Genomic DNA, 26976 nt, shown 5'->3' on the forward strand with positions numbered 1-26976 from the left:
GCTCGTTACAGAAGCTACAAAACTGACCTTCCTTTGAGCAGATTGAGTTTCTGGAGCATCACATTTGTGGGGTCAATTAAACGCTCAAAATGGCCAGAAAAAGAGAACTTTCATCTGAAACTCGACAGTCTATTCTTGTTCTTAGAAATGAAGGCTATTCCACAAAATTGTTTGGGTGACCCCAAACTTTTGAACGGTAGTGTATATACTGTAAAAAAAAAAAAAAAAAAAAAATACAAATATACATATATATATACTGTATATTTATATACAGTGTATATATACATATATATTGTACATATCATATCGGAACCAAATCAAATCATTGAAAGATGTGCATCCTTATTAAACGGTCCCCGAAACGGTACCTAAAAAAATTCTAAACAGATTTTTTTTTTTTTATAGAATTTTGTAAAAAAATATAAGTTAAAGGACAACAAAGAAATACAATTAAAAAAAATTGTCTTCATAATAGTCGCAACAACACCAGCAGCAAGAAACATGCAAAAAAACCCACTTCCTTGTGTGGTGACGTTTTTGTCCAAAATCCCAGAATTTGTAAAGGCACCTCACTCACTATTACCGTGATTGGCGCATAATCAGGAAGTGTTGTGTTACTGTGTTGGAACTGAGGGTTGCTTTTCGCGTGTTAAGGTTGGCAATCAACTTTTTTATAAAAAGCGTCAAATTCTGTGGGCCTCTGTAGGGATCCATCCATCCATCCATTTTCTACTGCTTGTACCTTTTGGGGATGCGGGAGGTGCTGGAGCCTATCTCAGCTGCATTCGGGCGGAAGGCAGGGTACACCCTGGACAAGTCGCCACCTCATCCTCTGTAGGGATGCTATATTCATTACAAGACATGACTTGCACAATTGCACCTTCAAGCACTTGTTGCAGGTTTCCGAGTCTGCATTAGCTACTGAGCTTTTTGGTCTGGTTACACGGCGTATGTCCCTTATGGAACCGAGATTTGACACCCATCCTTATTGTAAAAGCAGGGAAAGACAGAGCCTATTACAAGGCCCAGGAAACGCATAGTCAGTACACATATCCTGTTTTTGTGTTGAGCCAAATGGAGACAGGAAATGAGACAAAATTGCTGTTGTGTGACTTTGACCCACAGACACCAGTGATCCTTTAAGGCAGGACAATCATGTTTGTGATGACCAATGAAATTCAAATCTAATTAAATGACTTGAGTGCTCGTGGATGCTTTTAGTGGTCTGTGTTAGTCGTGTGACCTTCTTGCGGTTCCTCTACCTTAGCGGGGGTTGAACCGCATCTCATGTCCCAACACATCAAGTGTGTATCAGCCTGAGTCTCGGGTTCATTAGGTTCACGTTCAGTGTCTCTCAACAATACTAATTGTCACGCAGGTGTAAAAAGAAGTAAGCCAGTGTAAAAAGGTAGAAATTAGCTTGATAATGTATGTTTAATTGGGAAAAACAGTGAATGATTTGTGTTTATTTTTCTTGTCTTCTCAAGTTCTTCTCTTGTGTTGTGGACTAGATCAGGTTCAAGCCAAATGTAGAAGAATAATGAAGCTGCAAGCTAAGGTTCTAACAGCCATTCATCATTTTGCCGTCAGCTTTCATAGTGTGTTTTGGGGGGTGGAGCTTTGATCAGGGGTAAGGGTACCCTCTTTGTTCTGGTCTGCTCCACTCATGCTTGCCTTTGTCTCCTCCCACAGAGAGCGCTTTATCTCTCAGCAGTTTCGCGCCACAACAGGAAGGTGGGTGTTGCTCCACCCCCAGCCCCCTCCTCCCCTTTGCTAGATTTTGTTTTGGGTTTCCACGGCAACCAGTGCAGTTGGTAGGTGAGCCGCTACTGCTCATTCATTTCTGTGTTATGCCCCCTCCCCCTCCCTTCTTGTCTTGCATTTCCCGCCACTCAGGCGGCAGGGAGGCTGGCGGGTATGAAGATGGGCGTGGTCTGCTCGCAGCCTCGCGCCAAAACGCGGTGTTATTTAAATCAGCTGCGTGGGTGCGGCCCAACTGTCTCCATGTCCTGTTAACCCCATCGGAGCCTGAGAACACAAAGGGAGAGCCAAGTGTGAGCTAAGATCTTTGTTTCATACAAATGTTCTCCCATTTCCCCCACAAACAACAATAGTGCCTTCTCCAGCTGCTTCACACTATATGTTCTGTCATCATAATAATGACACATTTTATAAAAGGGCGATAATAATTAAAATTGAATCGGGCTACCCACAAAGGATATCATTTAAACATATGCAGGATTTCAGGTCAAATAACTTTGTTTTCCTTCGCAATAGGAGTGACCTCCAGGGCTGAACTCTGCACTGAGAGGTTAAAGACTTGCCTGTCCTCTACTGCTCTCTAGTGGCTGAAAGTGAGAAATGCAGGAAATAGCCTTTAGCTAAAACCTGATATATTTACATTATACATATATCCATCCATCCATCTATTTTCTACCGCTTGTCCCTTTTGGGGTCGCGGGGGGTGCTGGAGCCTATCTCAGCTGCATTCGGGGTACACCCTGGACAAGTCGCCACCTTATCGCAGGGCCAACACAGATAGATATATGCTAATGTAAATATGTCAGGTTTTAGCCAAAGGCTATAATACATATATGTTTATTGGCAGCACGGTGGCACAGGGGTTAGAGCGGGTGCCTCACAATACGAAGGTCCTGGGTTTGATCCTGGGCTCGGGATCTTTCTGTGTGGAGTTTGCATGTTCACCCAGTGACTGCGTGGGTTCCTTCCGGGTACTCAGGCTTGCCTTAGTGTGTGAATGTGAGTGTGAATGTTGTCTGTCTATCTGTGTTGGCCCTAGGGCTGGGCGATATATCGCGGGTTTGTCTCTGTGCGATATAGAAAATGACTATATCGTGATATTCGAGTATACGTTCTCACACAGTTGCTTTTAGCTGCTGGCATTACACGACAGGCTCTTCCCACTCCTTCTTGTGTCTCCTTCTCACAGATAGCAAGCGCACCTTCTACATACGTCACATACTGTCAGGTCATACGTCACATACCTATACGCCCTCGCGGAGTAGAGAGGTAGCAGCATGGCTAACGTTAGCTGTGATGCTAGCGCAGCCGTGCGAGTGGTAATACGAGAGAGAGAAGGTGCGAATCTGGTAACAAATGAAGGAAGAATTAATTCCCCCCCAAAAACATCGTCTGGCGGTGGTTTGGCTTCAAGTGCGAATATGTCGAACAGACAACCGTAATTTGTCAAGTGTGGGGCAAAAGCGTTGCTATAAAAAGTAGCATTACTGCTAATATGTAGCATCATTTGAAAAGTCACCTGCTAGAGAATGAAGAGTGCTCACTCCGCATGTCAACATCTCCGTTCGGTGCCACACGCCCACACCATCACAATGCAGAGGCAAACATTTCCAGATCAACACCGTATGAAAAAAATTGTGATTTTTTTAGTTGTGATTTCCTTCTCTGCATGAAAGTTTAAAAGTAGCATATATTAATGCAGTATGAAGAAGAATGTTTTAATGTAGACACATAGAATCATCATACTGCTGTGATTATATGCATCAAGTGTTCATTCAAGGCTAAGGGAAAATATCGAGATATATATCGTGTATTGCGATATGGCCTTAAAATATCGCAATATTAAAAAAAGGCCATATCGCCCAGCCCTAGTTGGCCCTGTGATGAGATGGCGACTTGTCCAGGGTGTACCCCGCCTTCCGCCCGAATGCAGCTGAGATAGGCTCCAGCACCCCCGCAGCCCCAAAAGGGACAAGCGGTAGAACATGGATGGATGGATATATGTTTATTAATATGTGCTGTCCCTATTTTAAATAAATAATTGAAAATTTGAATTGTTTGGCGGCGTGGTTGACAATACTGGATGTACAATATTTAAGCCGTGTGTATTTTACCTATGCAGCATGAACAGGGCCGCCCTTCCCTTCCATGCTGTGTGCGTAGGACCCCGTGATCTATGGAGGACCCTGTTTTGCGTGAATAAGTAAAATGTCAATTAATGAATGACAGAGCGCTTCGTTTGAAATTACACCGCAAATGTGTTCATAGCCCATTCATGCTATGTCACTGATAAGAATGTAATGGCAAATTTCCCCGAACATCCTCATTGTACCCACGGTGTGCAGCGTTAGTACCAGGCTCGGTTTGATATTAGAATTAGATTCACGTCTATGTTTTAATTATGTTTAATTTGTTATTTTGCACCAAAAATACATAAATGAACAATTTATTTCCCATGAATTCATCTTAGTATCAAACATGCTTTGAATTAAAAAAGTATCAAAATAGTTGCACATAAATAAAACTAGTGTGTCTCGGAAGAGGGGCAGGGGGCTCAAAATAAACCTCTGCTAAGAATAGGATAGAGTAGAGGCGAGGTTTGGATTCCAAACTTTTTTTTTAACTGCTTTTATATATATACATACAGTATATGTATTTATATACATATATATACATACAGGTACACACACACACACACATATATATGTATGTATGTATGTTTTAGGGCTGTCAACTTGAACGCATTCACGCATGTGATCAATAAAAAAAAAATATTGCATTGCCATAAATGAATAAAGATAAATCACAGTGTTTGTTTTGACCACCAGAAGGTGGCGTGCATTGCACAGTCACACATGCCAGTGTGATGGTAGTTAGAGCGATGTGCTCCGCGCCTTTCAAAACAAACTCAGATGGAACTTTAGATAAAACTAGGGTAATATTGCAGCGACAAATTTTCTAATCATCGACGCACCTCAAGTTTAAAAAAGCACATTAAAGCGAAACGGGAGGATGGCGTCGCTAGCATGAATGCTACATGGACAGACAACAGGACAACAAACTATGCTGGATGAGATTATCTACATTTACCACTGATAAATAAAACAATGCCTTTTCAAAATAGACAGCCACTGTAAGTAGGACATTAACATCTGTGAGGACCAAGTGCTGCAAGATGTCGTTCATGTCGCCAACTAGCGTCATACAAACGAGAGGTAGTTATACAAAAAAGAGATCAGCGCTGTGCTGTCATTTGAAAAGTAAATACGCTTGTTTGTGTAACCAAGGGGTTGTAATAAGATGAGCCAAGCAGAAAAGACAAACAGTAACGATGGAACTGAGGGGCACGTTATTTATTGATGACCGCCTCGCCTCTTGTGTTACTTTTCCTACTGTTAGGCCTCCAGACCAGATAAGAAGTGGTGTCAAATGGATGCAAATAGGAAGTAGAAACAAAAATAAGAGCACTGGACAGGAAAAATACAAATGCCAGGAAACCATAAACACAAGTCCAAGACAGTCATGAAATATCCTGAAACTATGCTGTAAAACAAAGATAAGTAATAATTAGTGACTGTAGCGGCCCACTTGGATTAATGACACAAGATGCAGAGAGCTTCGACTGGTGCAACTTTAATTCTCTCCTCACATTTTTGACACCGTGAAAACTATGAAGATGGACAGAAAATACAAATACCATCGTACCATATTTCCACAAACAATGCACAAATCATGTTTACATTTTTAAACTTATAAACAAATATTTTTAGTGAACTTAAATAATGAATTTTCACATGAATAAATAAATAAATAAACACACTTAAATAATAAAAAAAGAAGACATTTTCCCGTTTGTTTTAAATGAAATGAACCACTCGTTTTACAAGAAATAAACCATTAGTCTCCTCCTACCTCCTTCCGCTTCCAAGGGCGCTAAGTTTGCTCAGCTTGTTAGCCTATCTTCCACACACAGCTCGTAGTGACTCTCCTTAAATGTGACATACAAGCAACACAAACACGAGGCACAATAAAATAACCTCTCACAAATGTTCACACAGAATATGACAAATAAATCTTTGTCAGCATGTTTTACCAGTCCTGGAGTGACGTGAGCATGCTGTTGATGCCGGATGCGACGGGAACAGGAAGTTAAGCGTCAGCAATAAAGGAAGTAACATAATAAGAGTGGGCTCTTCAAAATAAAGGCACAAAAGTGACAGAACTGCATTTTTCTCATGAACAAAATTTGCTGCCATTTACAGAGACAAATATCTTGATTTGAACAATGTCTGTAATAGAGGGGCTGTAATTAATATTCATGTTCATATTTGTGTCAAATCGATTTTCACTTGGTAAACATTTCAAGTAAGGGACAAACATTTTGCTTTGTGACACTAAACACATAGAGCAGGCCTATTCAACTAAATTGTTTTGGATATTTATATCACATTTCCAGAAAGCTAGTGAGCAGCCACATTTCTCCCTTCACTATCAGTCTTATTTTGTATATTGTGGAGAACCGGCGTCCTCTGCAGGAGACATTTCATTTTGGGCTATTTATTTTCTCAGAGTTACAGGAGCTATCTGCTGTTTTAAGGACCTTCTGCAAAAAAGCTAAACAAAAATTATCTGTATGACAGCACTCTTGTGTTTTTAAGAATCTGCTGCAAAATGTGAGCCTCTCACAAGTTGTTTTTTTGTTTTTTTAACTCAGAGGCCACCAGCTGATTAGCCCAAATGATGAAAAACAGAGGACCCAAAATGGAACCCCGAAAAACACTACTGGTATAACTAAAGAAGTTGTACAAATGACTATACTGACTGCATCTGCAGTAAACGAGCTACAGCACAAATCACATTACCAAAATGGAGCCGACTTAAAGGGGTGTCTTGAGGAATGCCTCAGTTAGGATCCAAGTGTTCCAAGTTTTTCTATAAAACAGGAGCACTTTAATGTTTTTAGGAATTTGCTGCAAACATGTTTGACACCCATTTGTACTGAATTTGGGGGCCGGTATAATAATTTCCCGGCCAGATATGGTCCACTAGTTGAATAGCGCTGACATAAAGTACTGTATGCCAAGGGCCTGCTCATCATCATCATCTCCCCAGAAGTCCATCTGTTGCTCTAAATTGGCAGCTTGGGCTATTCAAGCATCATATTTGTAATACATTGAAGAGCTTCAAAGCACAATCAACATGTGCCTGTTTTCTCGGACTGGTGCTTCATTGTGCAGGTGTACCTAATAAAGTGCCCTGTGAGTGTACACCGACTGCCGCCGCCATGGCCAATAAGATCCACGATGCGGGAGTCCCTCCCAGCCAGTCTGGCACTGTGGCCGTTGCCTGGCAACAGAGAGTGCTGCTGCGTAATTCAGTGCTGCAGGGGCAATGATAAGATGAGGTGAGGCAAAGAGGCACCGTGGAGGGGTAAATCACTCAGAGTGGACTCCATTTCCCACACTGCTAAGCAGCAATATGAAGTGGAAGTAATCACATGGATGAATAACTACATCATAATATGTGCTCTAAATAGGTTGCGTCTTACAAGAGGAGATGCAACATGAATGTATAGCACGCGTCGTGACACACCGGTTGCCGCCATCCAGTGGGATGCAACAACTGCTCGTCACACTCAGTCAGATGCCCCTCTGCTCCGGGGAATCACACACTCAGAGGATTTAAAGGGGAGAACATCCAAAAAACCTGAAGTAAATCGTGTGGATTAGAGAGGAAAAAGAAGCACAGACGAGTTAAATGCGGAAAAAAAGGCTCACAATGCTGCGGGTAAGAAGAACTGTCGAACGCTTATAGAAGGAACGCTCATCTCATGTCCTTCGTCCACATGTGTATCCCTTTTCTAGATCTGTGCCGCTGAACTCTGATTTCCTCCGCTGAGTGCATATGGGAGCTCCAGTGAGTTCATGTGCATGAGTGACACAGCACTTTGGTACCAACTCCTGGCAGAGAGAAAGGGGGGCAAGGAAGGGGGAAATCACGCAGCTGAGGGGTGAATTCATTCAGAAAGAAGAGGGCAACATGAATCTGAGCAACGGTAAAACTTTGGCTGCCAGTGGACAGAACAGAAACGGTACAAGTGGCAGCTGGGAAGACGCTGGGAGAGTTGTGAAGCCCTTGACTCCGACACGGAAACCTCAGCCTGTAAGTACTCCTAAATACCAAGCGCCTCATTTGCAATGATCTCCATTTCAACATGAATTAGGTAGTCATATCCTTTGAATAGATGTTTCATGTGTGATAATGGAAATATCAGTTTGGATTTCCAGGGATTTCCAAACTGTGGTGCGTGTGCCACCAGTGTTAGGCAGGCTCCATCTAATGGCACGCCAAATAATCACTTATTTAAATACTCAAACTGTCACGACGGGAGGGTCTCAGCTTACTGCGGGGTTCGTTCCCCCGGGATGCAAACGGACCACTCCGGACAGGAAGTGCAGGTAGGAACATGGTTTATTTGTCAAAAGTCAAACAAGTACCAAAAACTGAAAACCAGCCACAGGAAAAATGTGCCCATCGCACTCGAAGCTAAGGCTAACACTTAGCATAGGCAAGAAGACAAGGAATACTCACGTAACTGTAGCAAAAGCAAACAATGAAGCCAGGCCGACTGGCCGGCAAAGGCAGGCTTAAATAATGCCTCTGATTAGTGCTCGGGAAACAGGTGAGCGTCCCGAACACCAATCAGAGGCATGTGATAATAATAAGTAACCATGGTAACTAAAACAAACTCAAGGGTGCACAAAACAGGAACTAAGGGAGTCCAAAACTAACAGAATATAACAAAAACATGATCCGGGCCACGGATCATGACACAAACACAGTGTTACTGTTCAAACTGTGTGTAATGTTACAGTTGCCAAAATATTAAATATACTAGTTAAATAAAACATCTACTCTGTTTTAATGAATATTTAGGCCTACTACGTTAATGTATTTTAATTTTGGTCATTGGTGGTACTTGGAGAGCCAAGTGTTTTTATTTTCAAACATTTGTGTATTGAATGTTTGACATATACAGCCCAGAAATACAATAAAAAGATGTCAAATGTAATTTTTTTCCTCCAAACAAGTAACTCACTAAAATTATGTTTTAAAAATAATAAACTTGATAAAAAGGAAAAAAAACATGGATCGGTCAAAATGATACAGGCAAATATTGACACAAAGACACAGACGACTGTACTCTCAGTAAATGTCCCCAACACGGTGCAGCAATACACAAAAGAGCCTTCATATTTCCAGTGGTTAGCTCCGAGCTTTATTATGAAGCTGGCTGTGGCGCGTTCTTTCTGACGTCACTTCCTGTGTGGGGGGTGGTCTTTCTGGCGTCACTTCCTCTCCGAACTCAGTTTGTAAATGATCAATGAGTCCATACAAAGCTAAGAGCCAGAGATTCAAGAAATACACGCCGCACTTACCCGTGTAAAAAATTGTCCGAGGAGGGGGACCTTAAACGATAGTTTAGTGTGGCTGAAACGGGGCTTAGGCGAAATAATTATTAGTGGTTATCCGGCTTAGGCTATGGTAGCGTGTGCTTTGTATGACCTGGCCGTCGAGGGAAGGCGGCGGAAAACGGCGAATGCTTTTGGACTGGCAAAGCAACGTCTAGGTCCAGAGTATATAAAGTCACCAAAAACGAATGGAAAATGAAGGTAAAGGCAAAAGAGTGAGTAGTGTCCTGACCAGATCCCGAGATTGATTGTTGTCAAATGTTCTTTGTCACATTGTGTACTTTCACTTGTTTATTAAAGATTTGATTAATTTATGATGGTTCAGGTGTGATTCACTACAATAGGGCCCCGCAGCACACTGGATTCCAGTTAATTGAAATACCACAGCACTGGATATTGTTCAGATAAGTTAAATTTAAGAACTTGCACACAAAGCACCACTGGAGGTGACTATGAGGTGCGCATTTTCCGCGCATGCGTATTAGGTCACGTTGCGCCGGGGGACGGAGGGGGCGGGGGTCTTAAACGGTGGCATTGTTGTGTGTGGACACGTATAAGGTTAGCTGTAATTTACCCTGGATAACCTTATCCGGCTTAGTGTAAACGGGGCCTTAGTGTAGATATAGCCCAAGTGTTTTCTGAGGTGGGACGTGGTGAAAAAAGTTTGAGAGCCACTGCAGTTCCATTAGCAACGAGAAAGTGATTGTCAGCTGTAAAATTGGCAAAGCAGGATGGTTCATGTTACACATTAGCAGGCTCTTTTGCAACCTGTTATCGCATCCACTATAAAACAAACATAAGAGCACAGTAACAACAACTCAGAACTCTTGCAGGATGCATGACTTTCGGTTGCAAGTTTGGTATTAATGTTTTTTTCAAAATTGTATTCTTATTTAAACTTAAAACAATTTACATTTTAATCAGATAATTCACAGGGATGCTGTTGATTAATTTAGATTAGGCACAATTTTATTTCCTTTTTTAAAATTCTATATTAACTTGTTTCATTTTGTATGAGAAAATGGGCTCAAGAAAGACGGCAATATAAATGCACTTAATTTTTTATCAAACACCTTCATGTCTCGATCTGATATTGATATTGGATATCAGCAAAAAAAAAGTATTGGATAATGTCGGCTTGCATCTAAAATCTCTGATACAAGCTCCAATACAAGCAGGCTTGCGGCGTGTTTACTTGTGCAAAGATGGACAGCCAGTTAACTGAATGTCCCCATGTCTGAATGTCCTCCAATAAACACATAATAATAATAATAATAATAATACCTGGGATTTATATAGCGCTTTTCTAAGTACCCAAAGTCGCTTTACATGTTAAAAACCCATCATTCATTCACACCTGGTGGTGGTAAGCTACTTTCGTAGCCACAGCTGCCCTGGGGTAGACTGACATAAGGTTAGTCTTGTGTTGTTTTTTTGTCAAGTCATTTACAAAAGGTAAACATAGGCTATAGGCAGGGCCACCTTAGAGGGAGGGATTCCCCGAAGCCTCAACACCCCCCACCCTCCAACCTGAACAGCCCGCCCAACACAACAAAAATATCATCCATTCTGAAAAGAATTCTGTTCATGAATACATCTAATTTGTGACGGACGTGTGCACGTCTGTGCGAGTATAACAGAGGCCAGTCAACTTCAAGAATATTGTTGGCAATCTTGGAAATTGTCTGTGCTTTTTTTCTCAGTAGTCAACACGCTGGCCTCTCACACCGACGACCTGGGTTTGTGCCCTGCTCAGAGCCTGCACTTGTATCTCTCCACTCTTCCATCACTATGATGCTTGACTCTAAACACCCATCTCGATCCTACTGCCTTTCTTTCTCTTGGTAAATTCACCAAGTCCCACGTCTCATTTTCAAGCAGTGACTCATATTCCAAGTCAGCCGCCTCCTGCCATTCTTTTGCATTAGGACTCACCAATGCTTCTTTTAGTGTGATTGGCTCTGTCACACGACACATATTGGCATGATGATCAACAGTCACTATATCAACAAACTCATCATATCCAAATCTCCTTGGAGCATTTCTGATTCTTCCACTTGTTCTGACAGTGCTGTCAACTGTGACTTCATCATGTTGTGTTTCATTCTCATCTGTTTGTATGGTTATCTCATTCTCTGAACACAGTACTTTCATTTCCTGCTTCCAGCTGAAGTTTAATTAATCGAAGATGACATCACGACGGATTAGAATCCTCCTCTTCTCTTCATCATACAGGCGATATCCCTTGGCATTGTTTGCATATCCCACAAAACGAAGCTTTACAGCCTTTTTGTCCAGTTTCCTTCTTTCTTCATCTGGGATATGTGCATAAGCAATACAGCCAAACACCTTCATGTGACTCATGTCAGGTTTCTTTCCACACCATTTCTCATAGGGTGTCTCTTCCTTCAGAACAGCTTTGGGCAGCCTGTTCTGTATGTAAGCTGCGGTGGCTACAGCCTCTGCCCAGAACATCTTTGACAACTTTGCATGTGACAGCATGCTTCTAGCTGCTTCAACTAATGTCCTGTTTTTTCTTTCTGCAACACCATTTTGTTGTGGTGAGTGAGGTACAGTCATTTCATGGTGGATGCCTTGAGACTTCAAATATTCTTGAAACTCCTTTGATGTGTACTCACCACCATTATCTGTCCTCAGCCTTGTGACGCTTAGACCAGACTCATTTGAGAATGTTCTCTCAAATTCCTTGAATTTGCTTAGCACCTCATTTTTCTGTTTCAAGAAGTATACCTTGCAGCATCTTGTGTAATCATCAATGAAAGTCACAAAATATTTTGCTCCACCTATAGATTCAGTCTGCATGGGACCACAGACATCACTGTGAATCAGCTGCATCTTGCGTTTGGAACGAATTCCTCCAATCGACTTGAAAGGCTTTTTCGCCAACTTGCCTTCCACACATCCTTCACAGAAGGGAATCTCTTTATCTGCAGAAAAGTTCACTCCGTTCACCAGATCTATGAGTTCTTTAAGCTTGGTAGTGTGACCAAGGCGCTGGTGCCACAAGCTGGCCGCTACAGAAGCACTGTGACATACAGTTTCACTTCCTTTAATATCCAGCTGATATAGTCCATCAGCTCTTTGTGTTCCCATTCCTTGAAGTGTTCCACTTTTTCCACGTATGTAGCAACGAGACTTTCTGAACTGCACTGTATTCCCTTTCTTGGTAGCAGCTCCCACTGAGAATAAATTCCCAGACAGCTTTGGAACATACAGCACATCATACATTGTGACATTTTTTACATCACTTAATTTAAAAGTCATTTTCTGGTTGACATTTCCAATTCCTAGGGCGTCAACCACCCTGCCGTCACCCAGTTTCACAGACTGTGATTTCGTGAACTGCTGGTATTCTTTAATAATGTCTTTATCACACGTCATGTGTTTTGATGCTCCAGAATCAATTAACCACTCAGCCTGTTGTGGTCTTTCACTGTTTGCATCCCTGATCACAAAGGCACTTTCAGAGGAATCTTCTTCATCCTCACACATCATGTGCTTAGCCTTGTGAAATTTCTTTTTTGGTTTGTTTTTCAAGGTTGGACATTCACGCTTGATATGGCCTTCTCTACCACATTTGTAACATCTCCATTTGCTTTTGTCTGCTGCTCCCACTATCTTGGAGTTATCCTGCACATTTCCCCGAAATTGTGATGACATGGCGGATGCACCACCTGACGTAGCACCACTGGAATCATTAGCATTCACTCGCTTTTGCTCTTCATTTATTAATGCTTGCTGAACAAACTTCAGTGTCAGGCTGTCAATCTTTGTTTCTAGTGCAGTGACAATTGTAGCATAACTTGGTGGCAAGCTACCCAACAGTGTTACAATTTGGTCTTCCTCCTCAATTACAGATCCAATTGCCGATAGCTGATCAGTTAGCTCCTTCATTTGTTTTAAATGATCAGTTAAAGCCTCTCTTTCCTTCATTTCACATCTGAAATATATTTTCTTCAGAAACAGTTTATTAGCCAAAGTATCCCTCTCAAAATGGGCTTTCAGCGTGGTCCACGCCTCTTTGGGAGTTTGACAGTTTGTTATCAGGTACAACTGGGGTGTACTTACATTTAGCACTAACATAGAGAACGCTTTCTCTCTCCGTCTTGTGAATTCCACCTGTGCTGCTGCGTTAGCATCTGCGGCTAGCGTCTCCGTCAGCATGCCCCATAGTCCTTTAGCCTTTAGCAAGTGTTCCATCTGAAACTTCCATGTTGCCCAATTCTCTGGTCCGCTCAGTCTGTCAATAAATATCTTACCCTCCATTGTGAGTTCCCACAATACCGTTTATCTTCACACAAAGTCCGTGCACAACAACTTTTTAGCGACGATCTGGGCCCATAACCTGTTCTTCGGCAGAGTTTTTATTAACTGGCAAACACACAGAGAGCAAGTGCATACAAAGTGGAATGAAAATGATAAACAGTACAACAGTGCCATCTATTGGAAAAACTACTGCATTACAACAATCGCAACTTTTGGTATCTGACAAAAAAAAGCCTTGCCCCTACCGGAAGGAGCGTGACGTAGTCAGCTGAACATTTCCGCAAAGTTCCCTATTGTTTACAGTGATGGCGGCCAGAAGTCAGAGCGATTCGGACCGAGAAAGCGACGATTTCCCCATTAATTTGAGCGAGGATGAAAGATTCGTGGATGAGGAACGTTAGAATGCAGTTCAAGACATATCTTTTTTCGCTCTGACCGTAACTTAGGTACAAGCTGGCTCATTGGATTCCACACTCTCTCCTTTTTCTATTGTGGATCACGGATTTGTATTTTAAACCACCTTGGATACTATATCCTCTTGAAAATGAGAGTCGAGAATGCGAAATGGACATTCACAGTGACTTTTATCTCCACGACAATACATCGGTGAAACACTTTAGCTACGAGCTAACGTGATAGCATCATGCTTTAACTGCATATAGAAACAAAAGAAATAAACCCCTGACTGGAATGATAGATAGAAAATCAACAATACTATTAAACCGTGGACATGTAAATACACGGTTAATGCTTTCCAGACTGGCGAAGGTTAACAATGCTGTGCTAACGACGCCATTGAAGCTAACTTAGCAACCGGACCTCACAGAGCTATGCTAAAAACATTAGGTCTCCCCCTACGCCAGCCAGCCCTCATCTGCTCATCAACACCCGTGCTCACCTGCGTTCCAGCGATCGACGGTGCGACGAAGGACTTCACCCGATCACAGATGCGGTTGGTGGCCCGAGACGTAGGAAGTCAAGGTGAGGTCGCCGGCTAGCGCGTCTGCTCTCCAACAAAGTCCTCCGGTTGTGTTGCTGTAGTCCGCCGCTAATACACCGATCCCACCTACAACTTTCTTCTTTGCAGCCTTCATCGTTCATTAAACAAATTGCAAAAGATTCACCAACACAGATGTCCAGAATACTGTGGAATTATGAAATGAAAACAGAGCTTTTTGTATAGGATTCTACGGGGTACCAATACTTCCGTTTAACTGACTACGTCACGCGCATACGTCATCATACCGAGACGTTTCAGCCGGATATTTCCCTGGAAATTTAAAATTGCACTTTATAAGTTAACCCGGCCGTATTGGCATGTGTTGCAATGTTAAGATTTCATCATTGATATATAAACTATCAGACTGTGTGGTCGGTAGTAGTGGGTTTCAGTAGGCCTTTAAGTAACTTTTTACCCAGTTCAAGACCAACCCTCTGATTCCATACATTTCTAATTTGTTTATTAAGATACTGTGATTGATTTTTGTTAAATCCATAAACACTGCAGCAGCACAGTTTTTGCTATCTATTGCATTGGTAATCTCTTCCGTTATTTCGATTAATGCCATTGATGTTGAGATGTTGGCTCTGTATCCGTATTGGTAGTCTGTGAGTGTTTAATTTTTATTTATGAATTTGTCCAATCTATTGTTAAACAATTTTTCAATAATTTTAGAAAATTGTGTAAGTAGAGAAACAGGTCTGTAGTTTCTAAACTGGTGTTTGTCTCCAGTCTTATAAATTGGTACAACTTTTGCTATTTTAATTTTATCTGGGAATTTGCAAATTATTTTTTTTAAATGATAGGTTGCTGATATATGTTAAAGGTTCTGAAATCTCTTCAATAACCTTTTTTATTGTTTCCATATCAATTTGTTACACCCAGTCTTGGATTTACATATTTCACAATATTGATTATTTCCTCTTTTATTAGCACACCTTTGAGGAAGATCGAGTGGGGATTTCTTTCTATAATGTCATTGAAGTCCTCAACTGACTCAGGATCTGTAATCTTTTCTCCAGATTTGGTCCAATGTTCACAAAGTACTTATTGAAGCTTTCAGCTACTTTGTTGATATTGTAAATTTTTACATTTTCAACTGAGAATTATTTAGGATAATCCTTCTTAGCACCATTTTTAATAATGCTATTTAGGATGCCCCATGTTGCGCTCATATTGTTTTTGTTCCGGTCCAATAATTGACTGTAATATTCTTTCTTACGTGTTCGTAGTATGCCAGTTAGCTTGTTCTTATATGTTTTGTACTTGTTTTCTGCTTCTGTAAATCTTTGTGTTATAAATGTTCTATATAATGCACTCTTCCTGTTGCAAGCATTTTTCAGTCATTTTGTCATGCATGGTTGATTGTTTTTCTTTTGCTTCTTACTAAGCTGTTTGTAAGGAAATTTTTTGTCATAAAGTATTGTGAAAGCATAAAAACATACCATATTCATCATCTACATCATTTTCACTGTATACAGTCTCGACTTTGATCTAACAGATCATTTTTGAAAGCTGTCATACTTGTTTTTCATACCTACCATTGTTCTCTCTTCGACTAATTTTAGTTGATCAAACCTTTTCTAACATTCTACACTACAAAATAATAAAAGTTTGTTCTTTGATTCATGCTGATATTGTATCAGATTAATATTAGTTTCGGCCAATACTCAAAGTTCCAATATTGGTATTGTTTTGGAAGTGAAAAAGTTGTATCAGGGCAACCCTACCTTTAACATCATGTTTATTTTTATTAACAAACATTTATCCACATTAATGTGGACCTGTTACTCTTTTTGTGCTCTTTATGTGCTATTATAAGCAAAAACAGAAAAAGAAAACTCCTTTACCGCAGCGTGTGTATAATACTTTGTTGGTGGACTGTTCCATTATGTATTTTTGTTAATCAGATTTCCCATTAAGAGGGTCAATGTGCTGTTTAGCGTCTTCCATATTGACCTGTTTGCATCTGTAACATGTGGTGTGACCCCTTGGACAAACTGCACGAATTGCGCTGCCAGAGAAGTTTCAGGGATTCTGGGTCATTCTAAGATGCAGATGGGTTACTTGTGTTAAAAGTAGATCTGTCAAACATTTTTGGAATCACATTAATCACACTTTTTAATTTGGATTATAACCACACTATGCACACTTAAAAAAAAAGACCCAATATTTGTACTTAAATGCAATTCTAATGTTTTAATGTGATCCAAGAATATATTTTTTTGTTGTTATTTTTGTTTTAAATGTTTATTGAGATTAATAAGGATGATGGATCAGTTTGCGTTGATTTCGACAGCCCTGATTCAAACCAAATGGCAAATGCTTTTCTTTATTGCCAAACTCTCAGCGTGTTTTTATACTTTGAGCCACCAAAGGGTTAATATTGTCAGGCATTGTGGTATGTGTCCTTGGAGAGTAGAAGACGTGTTTTACATCACTGTCACCTCATCTTTGCCAGCCCAACAACAACAAAATGCTTCTTTGCCATTCTGAGATGTAACAGAAGTAATACACTGTTCGACAATTGAATCCTGCTAACAAGACTCCCTTTAACTGGCCTGGTTTAATTCTATCATTCTGATTCTTGTCACTTCTCAGCCCAAACCTGAGAACGCCGTCACCATTGCAGTATCGTCGCGAGTCCTTTTCAACATGGAGCGGGAGCAGCAGATTTATGAGCAGCAAGGCATGGAAAAGTATCTCAAGTACCAGGTGGAGCATGAAAGTGAGCCTTTCAGTCCTGGCCCTGCCTTCTCCTTTGTTAAGGTCAGAGAAACACCACTATGGTTACACTATAATTTCCCTCAAATCTGTCATTCCCCTCATTGGTCTGCGCCACTTTTAAGAGAAAAAGCGCTTTCAGTTAGATGTTTTAATTTTCCTTATGGACAGAAGCCCGCCGCCTTTATACGTACGACGACCACTTCAAAGGCGACAGGTTTATCAAGAAGTAGGCTTTGCTACACATCTTAAAATAAAGCCTATCCATCAAGCAACTACATACATGGCTGTAAGTTTGATCATTTAGTTTTTTTCCAGTCAAGGGTGTACCTCACCACTTGCATTAAAGTGGTCCTATTAATCAAATGTTTTTGTGTTTTTGGGATCCAGATAAGTCCTGAACATTTGAAACCAAACAATGGAGGCCGGGCAGAGATATTTATAAACATTTTTGCCTTCTTCCAAACTTGTTTCAAACGAGCCGTTTGGAATTTGAGACGATTGTGACATAATTTGTCTTAGTTATAATAATAATAATAATAATAATAATAATAATAATAATAATATATTTTATTTGTAAAAAGCACTTTACATTGAGTAAACAACCTCAAAGTGCTACAGTGTATTAAAAAAAAAAAAAATAAATAAAAAAGATAATAAAAAATACAAATAAAATAAAAACTAGAACAGCCAAATAGCTAAAACTAGTATGCATATATCTAAAAAAAAGGCTTTTTTTTAAAAAGAAGGGTGTTTAAGCCTTTTTTAAAAGCATCCACAGTCTGTGGTGCCCTCAGGTGGTCAGGGAGAGCGTTCCACAGCCTGGGAGCGGCGGAGCAGAAAGCCCGGTCTCCCATTGTTCATAGCTTTATCCTTGGAGGTTGGAGGAGGTTAGCCTGTCCGGAGCGGAGGTGTCGTGTGGAGGATTTGGGGATGAGTAGTTTTTTGAGGTAGAGGGGGGCATTTTCATGGAGGCACTGGTGGGTTAGTAGGGAGACTTTGAATTCAATCCTGAGTGGAACAGGAAGCCAGTGAAGTGATTTGAGAGTTATGTCAGCGGATAGCTCCATATATGGTAGAGGTTTACCCGAAGAACTTTGCACTTGTCCACCATTTTTATTTAGTTGTAGTCCAAAGTTTTAGTCAATAAGTTCCTTATTTTTCTCTGTCCTCTTGTTGTGGTGCAGACTGGCTCGTACATGCACATGCATGCTAAAATCCTCCGCTGTTGCCATTTTTAATAAAAGTATCAGTCATAGACTCAATAGAAACGCTAAAACTCTTAACATGGCAGACGGGGTGAAGACGCAGTCGAAGGCGGCTTAGCTTTTGCTAAAATCCATGCACAATTTTGACCGAATAACCATTACATGTTATGAAGACCACCAGGAAGTACTTTAAATGTAGAAAAATCATATGCTGGCTGGGATATGCTCCTGCTTGTCGGTGACTCTAATAAGGGACAAGCGGAGTAGAAAATGAATGGATCTCAGTCCTCTGGCAGAAAAATACACAAAAAATTTATAATATTAGAAGAAGTTGTGATGAATGATGAATGAAATACTGTATATTCATTTCAGGTTATGAGTACGTATCATGCATTTATTCACAACATGTTAGCGATGTTAAGTTCGCAAACAAGTCTTATCTTTTGAACGGTTCTTTTAAGTGACAATGAGAATTGTTGCAAGTAGTTCATTTACAAACTATTTGATATAGTGTACTTTTACTGTAAAGCAGTGTTTTTCAACCTTTCTTGAGCCAAGGCACATTTTTTGCATTGAAAAAATATGGAGGCACACCACCAGCAGAAATCATTAAAAAACTAAACTCAGTTGACAGTAAAAAGTCGTTGTCGTAATTGTTGGATATGAATATGAGTTTTTTGCTGTTTTCCTGTGTGTTGTGTCTTAGTTCTTGTCTTGCGCTCCTATTTTGGTGGCTTTTTCTCTTTTTTTGATATTTTCCTGTTACAGTTTCATGTCTTCCTTTGAGCGATATTTCCGAGTAACCCCTGGCTGCAGCCCGCAGATCGAGGAGGGGCTAAACGTTTAACCCATGTCGCAAACGGCAACAATCACTTTCTCCTCCATGCTGCAGTTCACCCCGGACTGCACTACACTGCACTGAGTTTGACGGTTGAATGCTGATTGGCTGTTACTTGCATGAATATTTTAATGATCGACTTGTTTGTCTATCCATACATTAGTTTATAATGTAAAATAAAACGTTTAGACCAGCCCACATTTAGGGAAAATTTAAGCCCCTCCTCGATCGAGTAACCCCTGACTGCAAAGGGGGTGAACCCATGGGTTAAACGTTTAGCCCCTCCTCGATCTGCAGGCTGCAGCCAGGGGCACTTGATATTTCCCGCATCTACTTTGTTTTAGCAATCAAGAATATTTCAGCTGTTTTTATCCTTCTTTGTGGGGACATTGTTGATTGTCATGTCATGTTCGGATGTACATTGTGGACGCCCTTTTTGCTCCACAGTAAGTCTTTGCTGTCTTTTAGCATTCTGTTTTTGTTTACTTTGTAGCCAGTTCAGTTTTAGTTTCATTCTGCATAGCCTTCCCTAAGCTTCAATGCCTTTTCTTAGGGGCACTCAGCTTTTGTTTATTTTTAGTTTAAGCATTAGATACCTTTTTACCTGCACGCTGCCTCCCGCTGTTTTCGACATCTACCTGCTGCCACCTACTGATATGGAAGAGTATTACACAGTTACTCTGCCGAACTCTAGACAGCGCCGACGCTCAACAACAACACATAATTTGCAGACTATAATTACTGGTTTGCAAAAAATATTTTTACCCTAAATATGTGTAATTAGATAATCTCCCACGGCACAACAGACTGTATCTCACGGCACATGGTGTGCCGCGGCACAGTGGTTAAAAAACACTGCTGTAAAGTATAAGTTGCATAGGCATGTGCGTGCCTGAGCACAAAGGAATTGTAGAAACATGTGGGTTCACTTTTTTGGTTAGTTATTCTGCTGTAGATTTGTAAAGTGCTGGATAGTTCAGGTGTACACACACCAGCTAGGGTAGTACATATTGCATTCACATTTCTATTTTGCCCTAATTTTTATTCTAGTTTCATCTATATATTTTATAGATATATTGTTGTTATTTATTATTTCTTACCTGTAATCTGTACTTATGATCCTCAAAGTGTTTTAGATGAGGGAAAATTAAAAAAAAAAAAATCTTATTGTCAATGCATATAGGATGGGATATTAGATATAAGCCAAATTGTTATTATAATTATCATTAATGTTTCAGAATAATTCCCAACAATAGAGTATGTGTAAATTTGAATTATTCCGACCTAAATCATTTGTTACAACTGTTACCAGTGATTGTTTATTTGACAAAAACAAGTTACTTTTAAATAAATACATACAAATAACAAATCAGTCTTTTGAACAGCTCTTTAAAAGGCATAGAGTTCCCTTATCCATCCATCCATCCATCCATTTTCTACCGCTTACCCCTCAAGAGCTATAAATCCCATCTTTACAACATCTGACGCTTCCATTGTTCTCAGTTTTCCTTTGATAAACTGAATGACATCAAATGCTTGACATTCATTATGTGAGAGGCTGATTTCTTCAAATTTTGGGTCAAAAGCAACAAGTTGTAGAGCAAAGTCATGTATGTCTGTTATTTGTTGTTATTGGTACTCCGGGATCCTCCCACCTCCAAAGACATGCACCTGGGGATAGGTTGATTGGCAACACTAAATTGACCCTAGTGTGTGAATGTGAGTGTGAATGTTGTCTGTCTATCTGTGTTGGCCCAGTGATGAGGTGGCGACTTGTCCAGGGTGTACCCTGCCTCTACCACCCTCTGACCCCGTGAGGGACAAGTGGTAGAAAATGAATATATGGATGACTGGATGGATACTCAAAGTTTACATAACCTCCTGAGAACCAGCGTCCTACGTAGTGGAAATAGTTTTTTGGTTGGCAGACAGGCAGTGATTGAGTACCAATTGGAGTGTAAAAAACAAAGAGGACCGGGATGGGACGAGCAATCAACCACGGGTGAAAATGCAAAACATAGCAGGAGGGTATAGGAGGAGAGATGCAGAACATCACCTACACAACTAAGGTGTACACTCAACAATGCACCGGCACTGGAAAATATACCCCTTTAATCAGTAATTGTCCACAGGTGAGTCTCCTAATTATATGCTTATCAGTACTCCAGACAGGCATGTGACATGGCAGAGGAAGCATACAGGAAGTGGAAAAAAACAGGGAGGAAGGAGCGCTGACACAGAAACCAACACAAAACAAAGATATATTCTAAGTCCGACCTGTCGTGGCAGAAAGCCCTGCTGTGAAACACACACTGCAGAGGATGCTGACTATGAAGATATAATACAACATGTACTACAAATATATTACATATTGAGACCTTAAAACAACACTGGATGTTTTGCAGACTGATTAGTGCGTGTGGAGGTGGTGAATGCAGAGTAAGGATTAAAGAGCGAACACACGTGCAGCCTCCCCCACTGATGCAGTTTGTGTATTTTGCGCTGAAATCTGTCTTTGGTCGTGTTCCCAGGCTCTGGAGGCCGTCAACACTCGGCTGCGAGACCTCTACCCTCAGAACGAGGAGCTGTTTGATGTGGTGCTCGTGACCAACAACCACGCATACGTGGGCCTCAGGCTCATCAATACCATCAATCATCATCGTGAGTTACACACAGATGGAGGGGGGATTCCGCTTTTCAAGAGACGTACTTCATCAATTGTCAACAAAAAGTCTGTCGTCACACAGATTATAATGGATTGACAATGTTATTCATTTAGCAATATTCACTTCTTGCCACTGTGATGTGAATCTGAAATTCCCCAGGCATGCAAATATGTACAGGAAGTTGCTTCCTTTGTTAAAGAGGAAGGTAGAGAAAGACAAATGGAATGTGATTCTCATCCTGTAGCGCTAAGCCCCTCTTTTTGACCAATTCCCGGTCTGGTGTTTGGTTAAAATGGGATCATACACCACATAATGACCCCCAGGAGAATGAGAGGGAGTTGAGGACCCATCAGACCCACTGGTGTAATCAAGCAAAGAATAAACATTTGCAATGCTATTTGTAGCATTTTTCCATGTCACAGTTTATTCCTGTTCCCTTCTCAATGTCCCAAACTCTTCTCTGGACTAGCGATTTAACATGTCCTGATGAGCCCTAACGAGCGAAACCCTTGCAAAGGATACATACTTTGGATCTGGCACCGTCCTCTTAGACTAGAGCTGTTTGGCTTCAATTAAGCATGTTATATGATACAAATGCCAAACTAAACTACAGAAAGAAAAATCACTAAAGGCTACCTTGTCCTCTAGTGGCCTACAGCAGTATAGGCCACCAGAGGAGACCGAACCAATCAGAGTGTGCTTTTCAGTATCGTGGCCACTGATTGGCTCAGCCTCAGACAGCATTACTATATTGGATTAAAAAAAATTGCAAAGATGACTACTTGGGTGTTATTTCATGGATAGATAGCTCTCATAATGTTGAAAAACATATTTTGAAGGTCTTAGAAGGTGTGTTTGTGCTCTAGCTATGAAAATACTCGATTTATAAATGACTGATTCCTACATCTTAAAAATGTGTTAATCGCAGTAATGTCCGGAACTAGTCAACCGTGATAAACAAGAGACGACTGTAATGGGTTTTTAGTTCTCACTGCAAAAATAATTGAGTGTGGAGAAAGTGCTATCTAAATCGAATGTATTATTATTATTATTAGTAGTAGTATTGTTATTACTATTATTATTAAATAGTCTCAATGCAGAATGTATCCTGTTTGTGTTTGCTTATAGTGTGTATGTATTGTATTGAAGTCCTCAAATGATCCTACATTACGGTATTTCTAACTAGACAGGTACATACAACAGACCCTGCAGCTTGGTTTTTGCAGTTTCCCTCCTCCATGCACACTCATCACATCATCCCTCATGTGACATCAAAGACATGCAATTGTATTTGAATACATTTAATATGTTTACTTTTTTGACACTATAGAACATTGTTATACTTACAAAGACATTTTTTATGACGCAGCTCTCATTGGACTGGAAAATGAAATCATTGACAGTGATTGCCATTCTTTTACAGACTTGTTCATCGAGCGCTTCTGTATGACGGGAGGAAACAGTCCTATAGGTTACCTGAAGGCCTACCACACCAACTTGTATCTTTCTGCTGACTCGGCCAAGGTTCGAGAAGCTCTGGAAGAAGGTCAGTGCAAAACAAGGGACATATTTGACTTGCACCCTGTAGTAAATCCTAATGATTGGCCTGTAAGGTCTTTTTTTTTTACAATTTATATGTGTGTGTGTGTGTCAGGTATAGCCGCAGCCACCATGTTCACTCAAGAGAAAATGAAGGAAGTATCAGAGAGTCAGCTTCGAGTTGCCTTTGACGGTGACGCTGTCCTCTTTTCTGATGAGTCGGAACGCATTTTTAAAGCCCACGGATTGGACAAGTTCTTTGAGCACGAGAAGGCACATGAGAACAAGCCACTGGACCATGTATAGTACAAACACACACACACACACAACACACACACACACAAGCATACACTCTCTCTCTCTCTTTCTATTCTATCCATCCATCTATCCATCTATCCATCTATCTATCTATCTATCTATCTATCTGTCTATCTGTCTGTCTGTCTGTCTGTCTGTCTGTCTGTCTGTCTGTCCGTCCGTCTTACACACAAGCACGCACGCTTACATATACATATACATATATCCATCTTACACACAAGCACACACTTTCTCTCTCTATCTATCTGTGTATATATATATATATATATATATATATATATATATATATATATATATATATATATATATATATATATATATATATATATATATGTATATATATATATATATATATATATATATATATATATATATCTGTATATATATATATATATATATATATATAGATATATATATATATATATATATATATATATATATATATATATATATATATATATATATATATATATATATATATATATATATATATATATATATATATATAAGTAATTATAGTTTTTATTTTATTTTAACATCTCCTGTCTAGCCACATGTGTAAATATTATCTCAATGCCTGTATCTGCCGTACATAATTACTTTACAAAAGAGAAGTGTGGGATACTTCTGTTGTTGCTTTATTTGTGTTTCAGTTAGTTTTTTTTAATGCAGAATGCCAACAGACAAACCTATTAATTTCAGCCATTTCGTTTAACCGCCACAAGGTGTCAGTGTCGCTCTGCAAACACCGTGCTGTTTACTCCCTTTCTGCCTTCCAAGGGTAAGCAGTTTTACTCAAGTTGAATTTAATTTCATCAAACCTCACTTAACTTATTTCGACACTTGTAATGGCAGAATGTAATGTCACCTAAACACTGAGTGTACAGTTAAAAGGGTCTTATGATGACGATAACCTCGGAGTGGAGTGGAATATGGTCGACCATGGATGTGCCACTGTTAATATGTATTATTACAGGGATACTGTATGAAAGTAATTATTACACTTGTTTTTAATGACCAATGTGTACATTTTATTTAGTTAAATCGTATATCTAACACTTATTTGATCTTGTGTTAACAAAGCAGGAACAGCAACGTGTAGCCTACCTCAACTCTATTGCTCAAATGTCACAATTGTCGTCATCTACAACGCTAAGCATTCTGGGTAATGTAGTAGATAAACATGTATTTCGTGGTTTATTCATATATTGATTTAACATTTATTTATGCAGAGTAAGGCAATCAAGAACATACTATCTTTTTTAGTCCTGACCTTGCAAAGAGGTAGCATTTACTTGTTAGAGATGTTGAAGTGTGATGATAATCCCTCTTCATCGCTTATTTACCAAGATATGGTAGCGCTACAAATTGCTCTTAGCAGTTCACAAATGCTTTTAACATGTAATGGAACATTAATGAATCCTTAAGAGGGACACTTTTCAAGAGTAAAACATACAAGGAGAATGACTGCAACTTGCGGATGACAGGGCAGTGATTTTTCTTTCTGTAATATATTTATCACTATTATAAGTTATAGTTAATTAAAACAGTATGGTAATTTGAGCTCTGAGTATGTGCGTTTAATGCCATCTTACTGTCTACTTTTAAGTTAAAACACCAATACGTTATTTGTTTTCCAATTTCTGTTGCAATCCTGTGCTTTGTGAGGTTACAAGAATCGCTTAATGCATGTAAAACAAATTCATAAAATTACTAGTTGATTAAATGTTGTTGAAAAAAAATAAGACGTCGCAACTTGCTCATAAAGCTGCTGCCAATTCAGGCACTTGGGGCCGCAACAATTACAAAAAAAACCTTTCTGTTTAAAAAATTCCACAGCGTCTATGAAGGTAACCTATAACCAAACAATGTATAAACCCTTGTCAATGTGATACAGTATGAGCTGTATAAGAAAGTGCTAATGTTACACACACAGTATACTTTCTTCCTTCTTGCTGCAGGGCCCCCTGAAGGGCTTCTTGGAGGCTTTGGGAAAACTACAGAGGAAGTTTTTTGACAAAGGCCTGCGTATGGATTGCCCTATCCGTACCTACCTGGTGACGGCTCGCAGCGCCGCTAGTTCAGGTACCCGAGCCTTAAAAACTCTGCGTTCCTGGGGCCTGGAAATAGACGAGGCCCTTTTTCTAGCAGGAGCACCGAAGGGCCCCATGCTGGAGAAGATCAGACCACACATCTTCTTTGATGATCAGATGTTTCACGTGGAAGGTGCGGCCGAGCTTGGCACGGTGGCCTGTCACGTTCCCTACGGTATTGCTCAAAAAGTTGCTAAGAAATGACTCCGAGAAGCAGTTTTGAGCACATCAAGGTATCAACGTGGGTTGAAAAGGCAATAACAGTCAGTCAATTGTGTATGCTAACAGAAGGTTACATAAAAAAATATTGTATTTCTTTTTATATTTTAACACTTGTAAATCATCATTTTGTCAATTTGGTGCCTTGTCTCATATGTTGTGTTTAATATTGGTCTTGCATGTCAGTGGCATGTTGTAAATGTGCTCAATTACTATTCAGGTATTTTTTGATCGGAAATGTGGCATATTGGTAAAAGGAAAAAATATATCGAAATGTAACAGATATAATGTTGTATGGGCAAGCTTCTAACCGAGCTCGTTGTGCCTCCTTTCTTGTTTGGACATTTAAGAGTGTGGCACATGTCTTCAGAGAATAAAAACAAGAGACACTACCAGCTGCAGTTAATCATAATCATCACTAACAAGATAAGTTAATAGGGCATATAGCCTTAAGGACAATATGGCACTTTCAGAACTTATTGTTAATAGTTGAGCCTGTATTCTGATTGTAAATTAGACAAACTAAGACTATCTGAATTGTATAATTGACGGGTAGTCCGTCGAGGGCAAGGATATTTAACTCATTTGATTTGGAGCCACATTACCAGAAAGCTAAGGAGGTCTTATTTTGTATATTCTGGAGAACCAATGTCCTCTACAGTAGACATTTGATTTTGGTCTATTTTATTTTGTCAGTTACAGGAGCGCTTTGCGGTTTTTAAGGACCTTCTGCAAAAAGGCTAGACAAAGATCATCTCTATGACAGCAATTATAGTGCTTTTAAAAATCTGCTGCAAAAATGTGAGTCTCTCAAGTTGTTTGAACTGAACTCATGGGCCACCAGTTGACTA

The 26976-nt window shown here is 40.0% G+C and overlaps 1 protein-coding gene and 1 long non-coding RNA gene across 4 annotated transcripts; one reads left to right on the forward strand and one right to left on the reverse strand.

Moving 5' to 3' along the window:
• Window positions 1-556: 556 nt before the first annotated feature.
• Window positions 557-7425, reverse strand: LOC133646504 (uncharacterized). Its single transcript, XR_009825302.1, has 3 exons — window positions 5855-7425; window positions 5674-5749; window positions 557-2028 (listed from the first exon to the last, which is right to left on the reverse strand). It is a non-coding gene; the product is annotated as an uncharacterized LOC133646504 (long non-coding RNA).
• Window positions 7142-26951, forward strand: LOC133646502 (cytosolic 5'-nucleotidase 1A-like). Of its 3 annotated transcripts, none has more exons than XM_062041934.1 (8): window positions 7142-7548; window positions 7626-7923; window positions 17122-17289; window positions 21822-21951; window positions 23380-23502; window positions 23611-23795; window positions 25775-25898; window positions 25962-26951. In XM_062041934.1, exons 2-8 carry the CDS (start codon window positions 7801-7803, stop codon window positions 26108-26110), a joined length of 1002 nt encoding a protein of 333 aa, XP_061897918.1. In that variant the 5' UTR covers window positions 7142-7548; window positions 7626-7800; the 3' UTR covers window positions 26111-26951. The 3 variants fall into 3 exon arrangements, with proteins under 3 accessions (XP_061897918.1, XP_061897919.1, XP_061897917.1); XM_062041935.1 differs by having other exon boundaries at window positions 25965-26936; XM_062041933.1 differs by having other exon boundaries at window positions 25775-26933.
• The last annotated feature ends 25 nt before the right edge of the window (window positions 26952-26976 follow it).

Source organism: Entelurus aequoreus, linkage group LG03 (assembly GCF_033978785.1).
Source record: "Entelurus aequoreus isolate RoL-2023_Sb linkage group LG03, RoL_Eaeq_v1.1, whole genome shotgun sequence".
NCBI lineage: Eukaryota > Metazoa > Chordata > Actinopteri > Syngnathiformes > Syngnathidae > Entelurus > Entelurus aequoreus.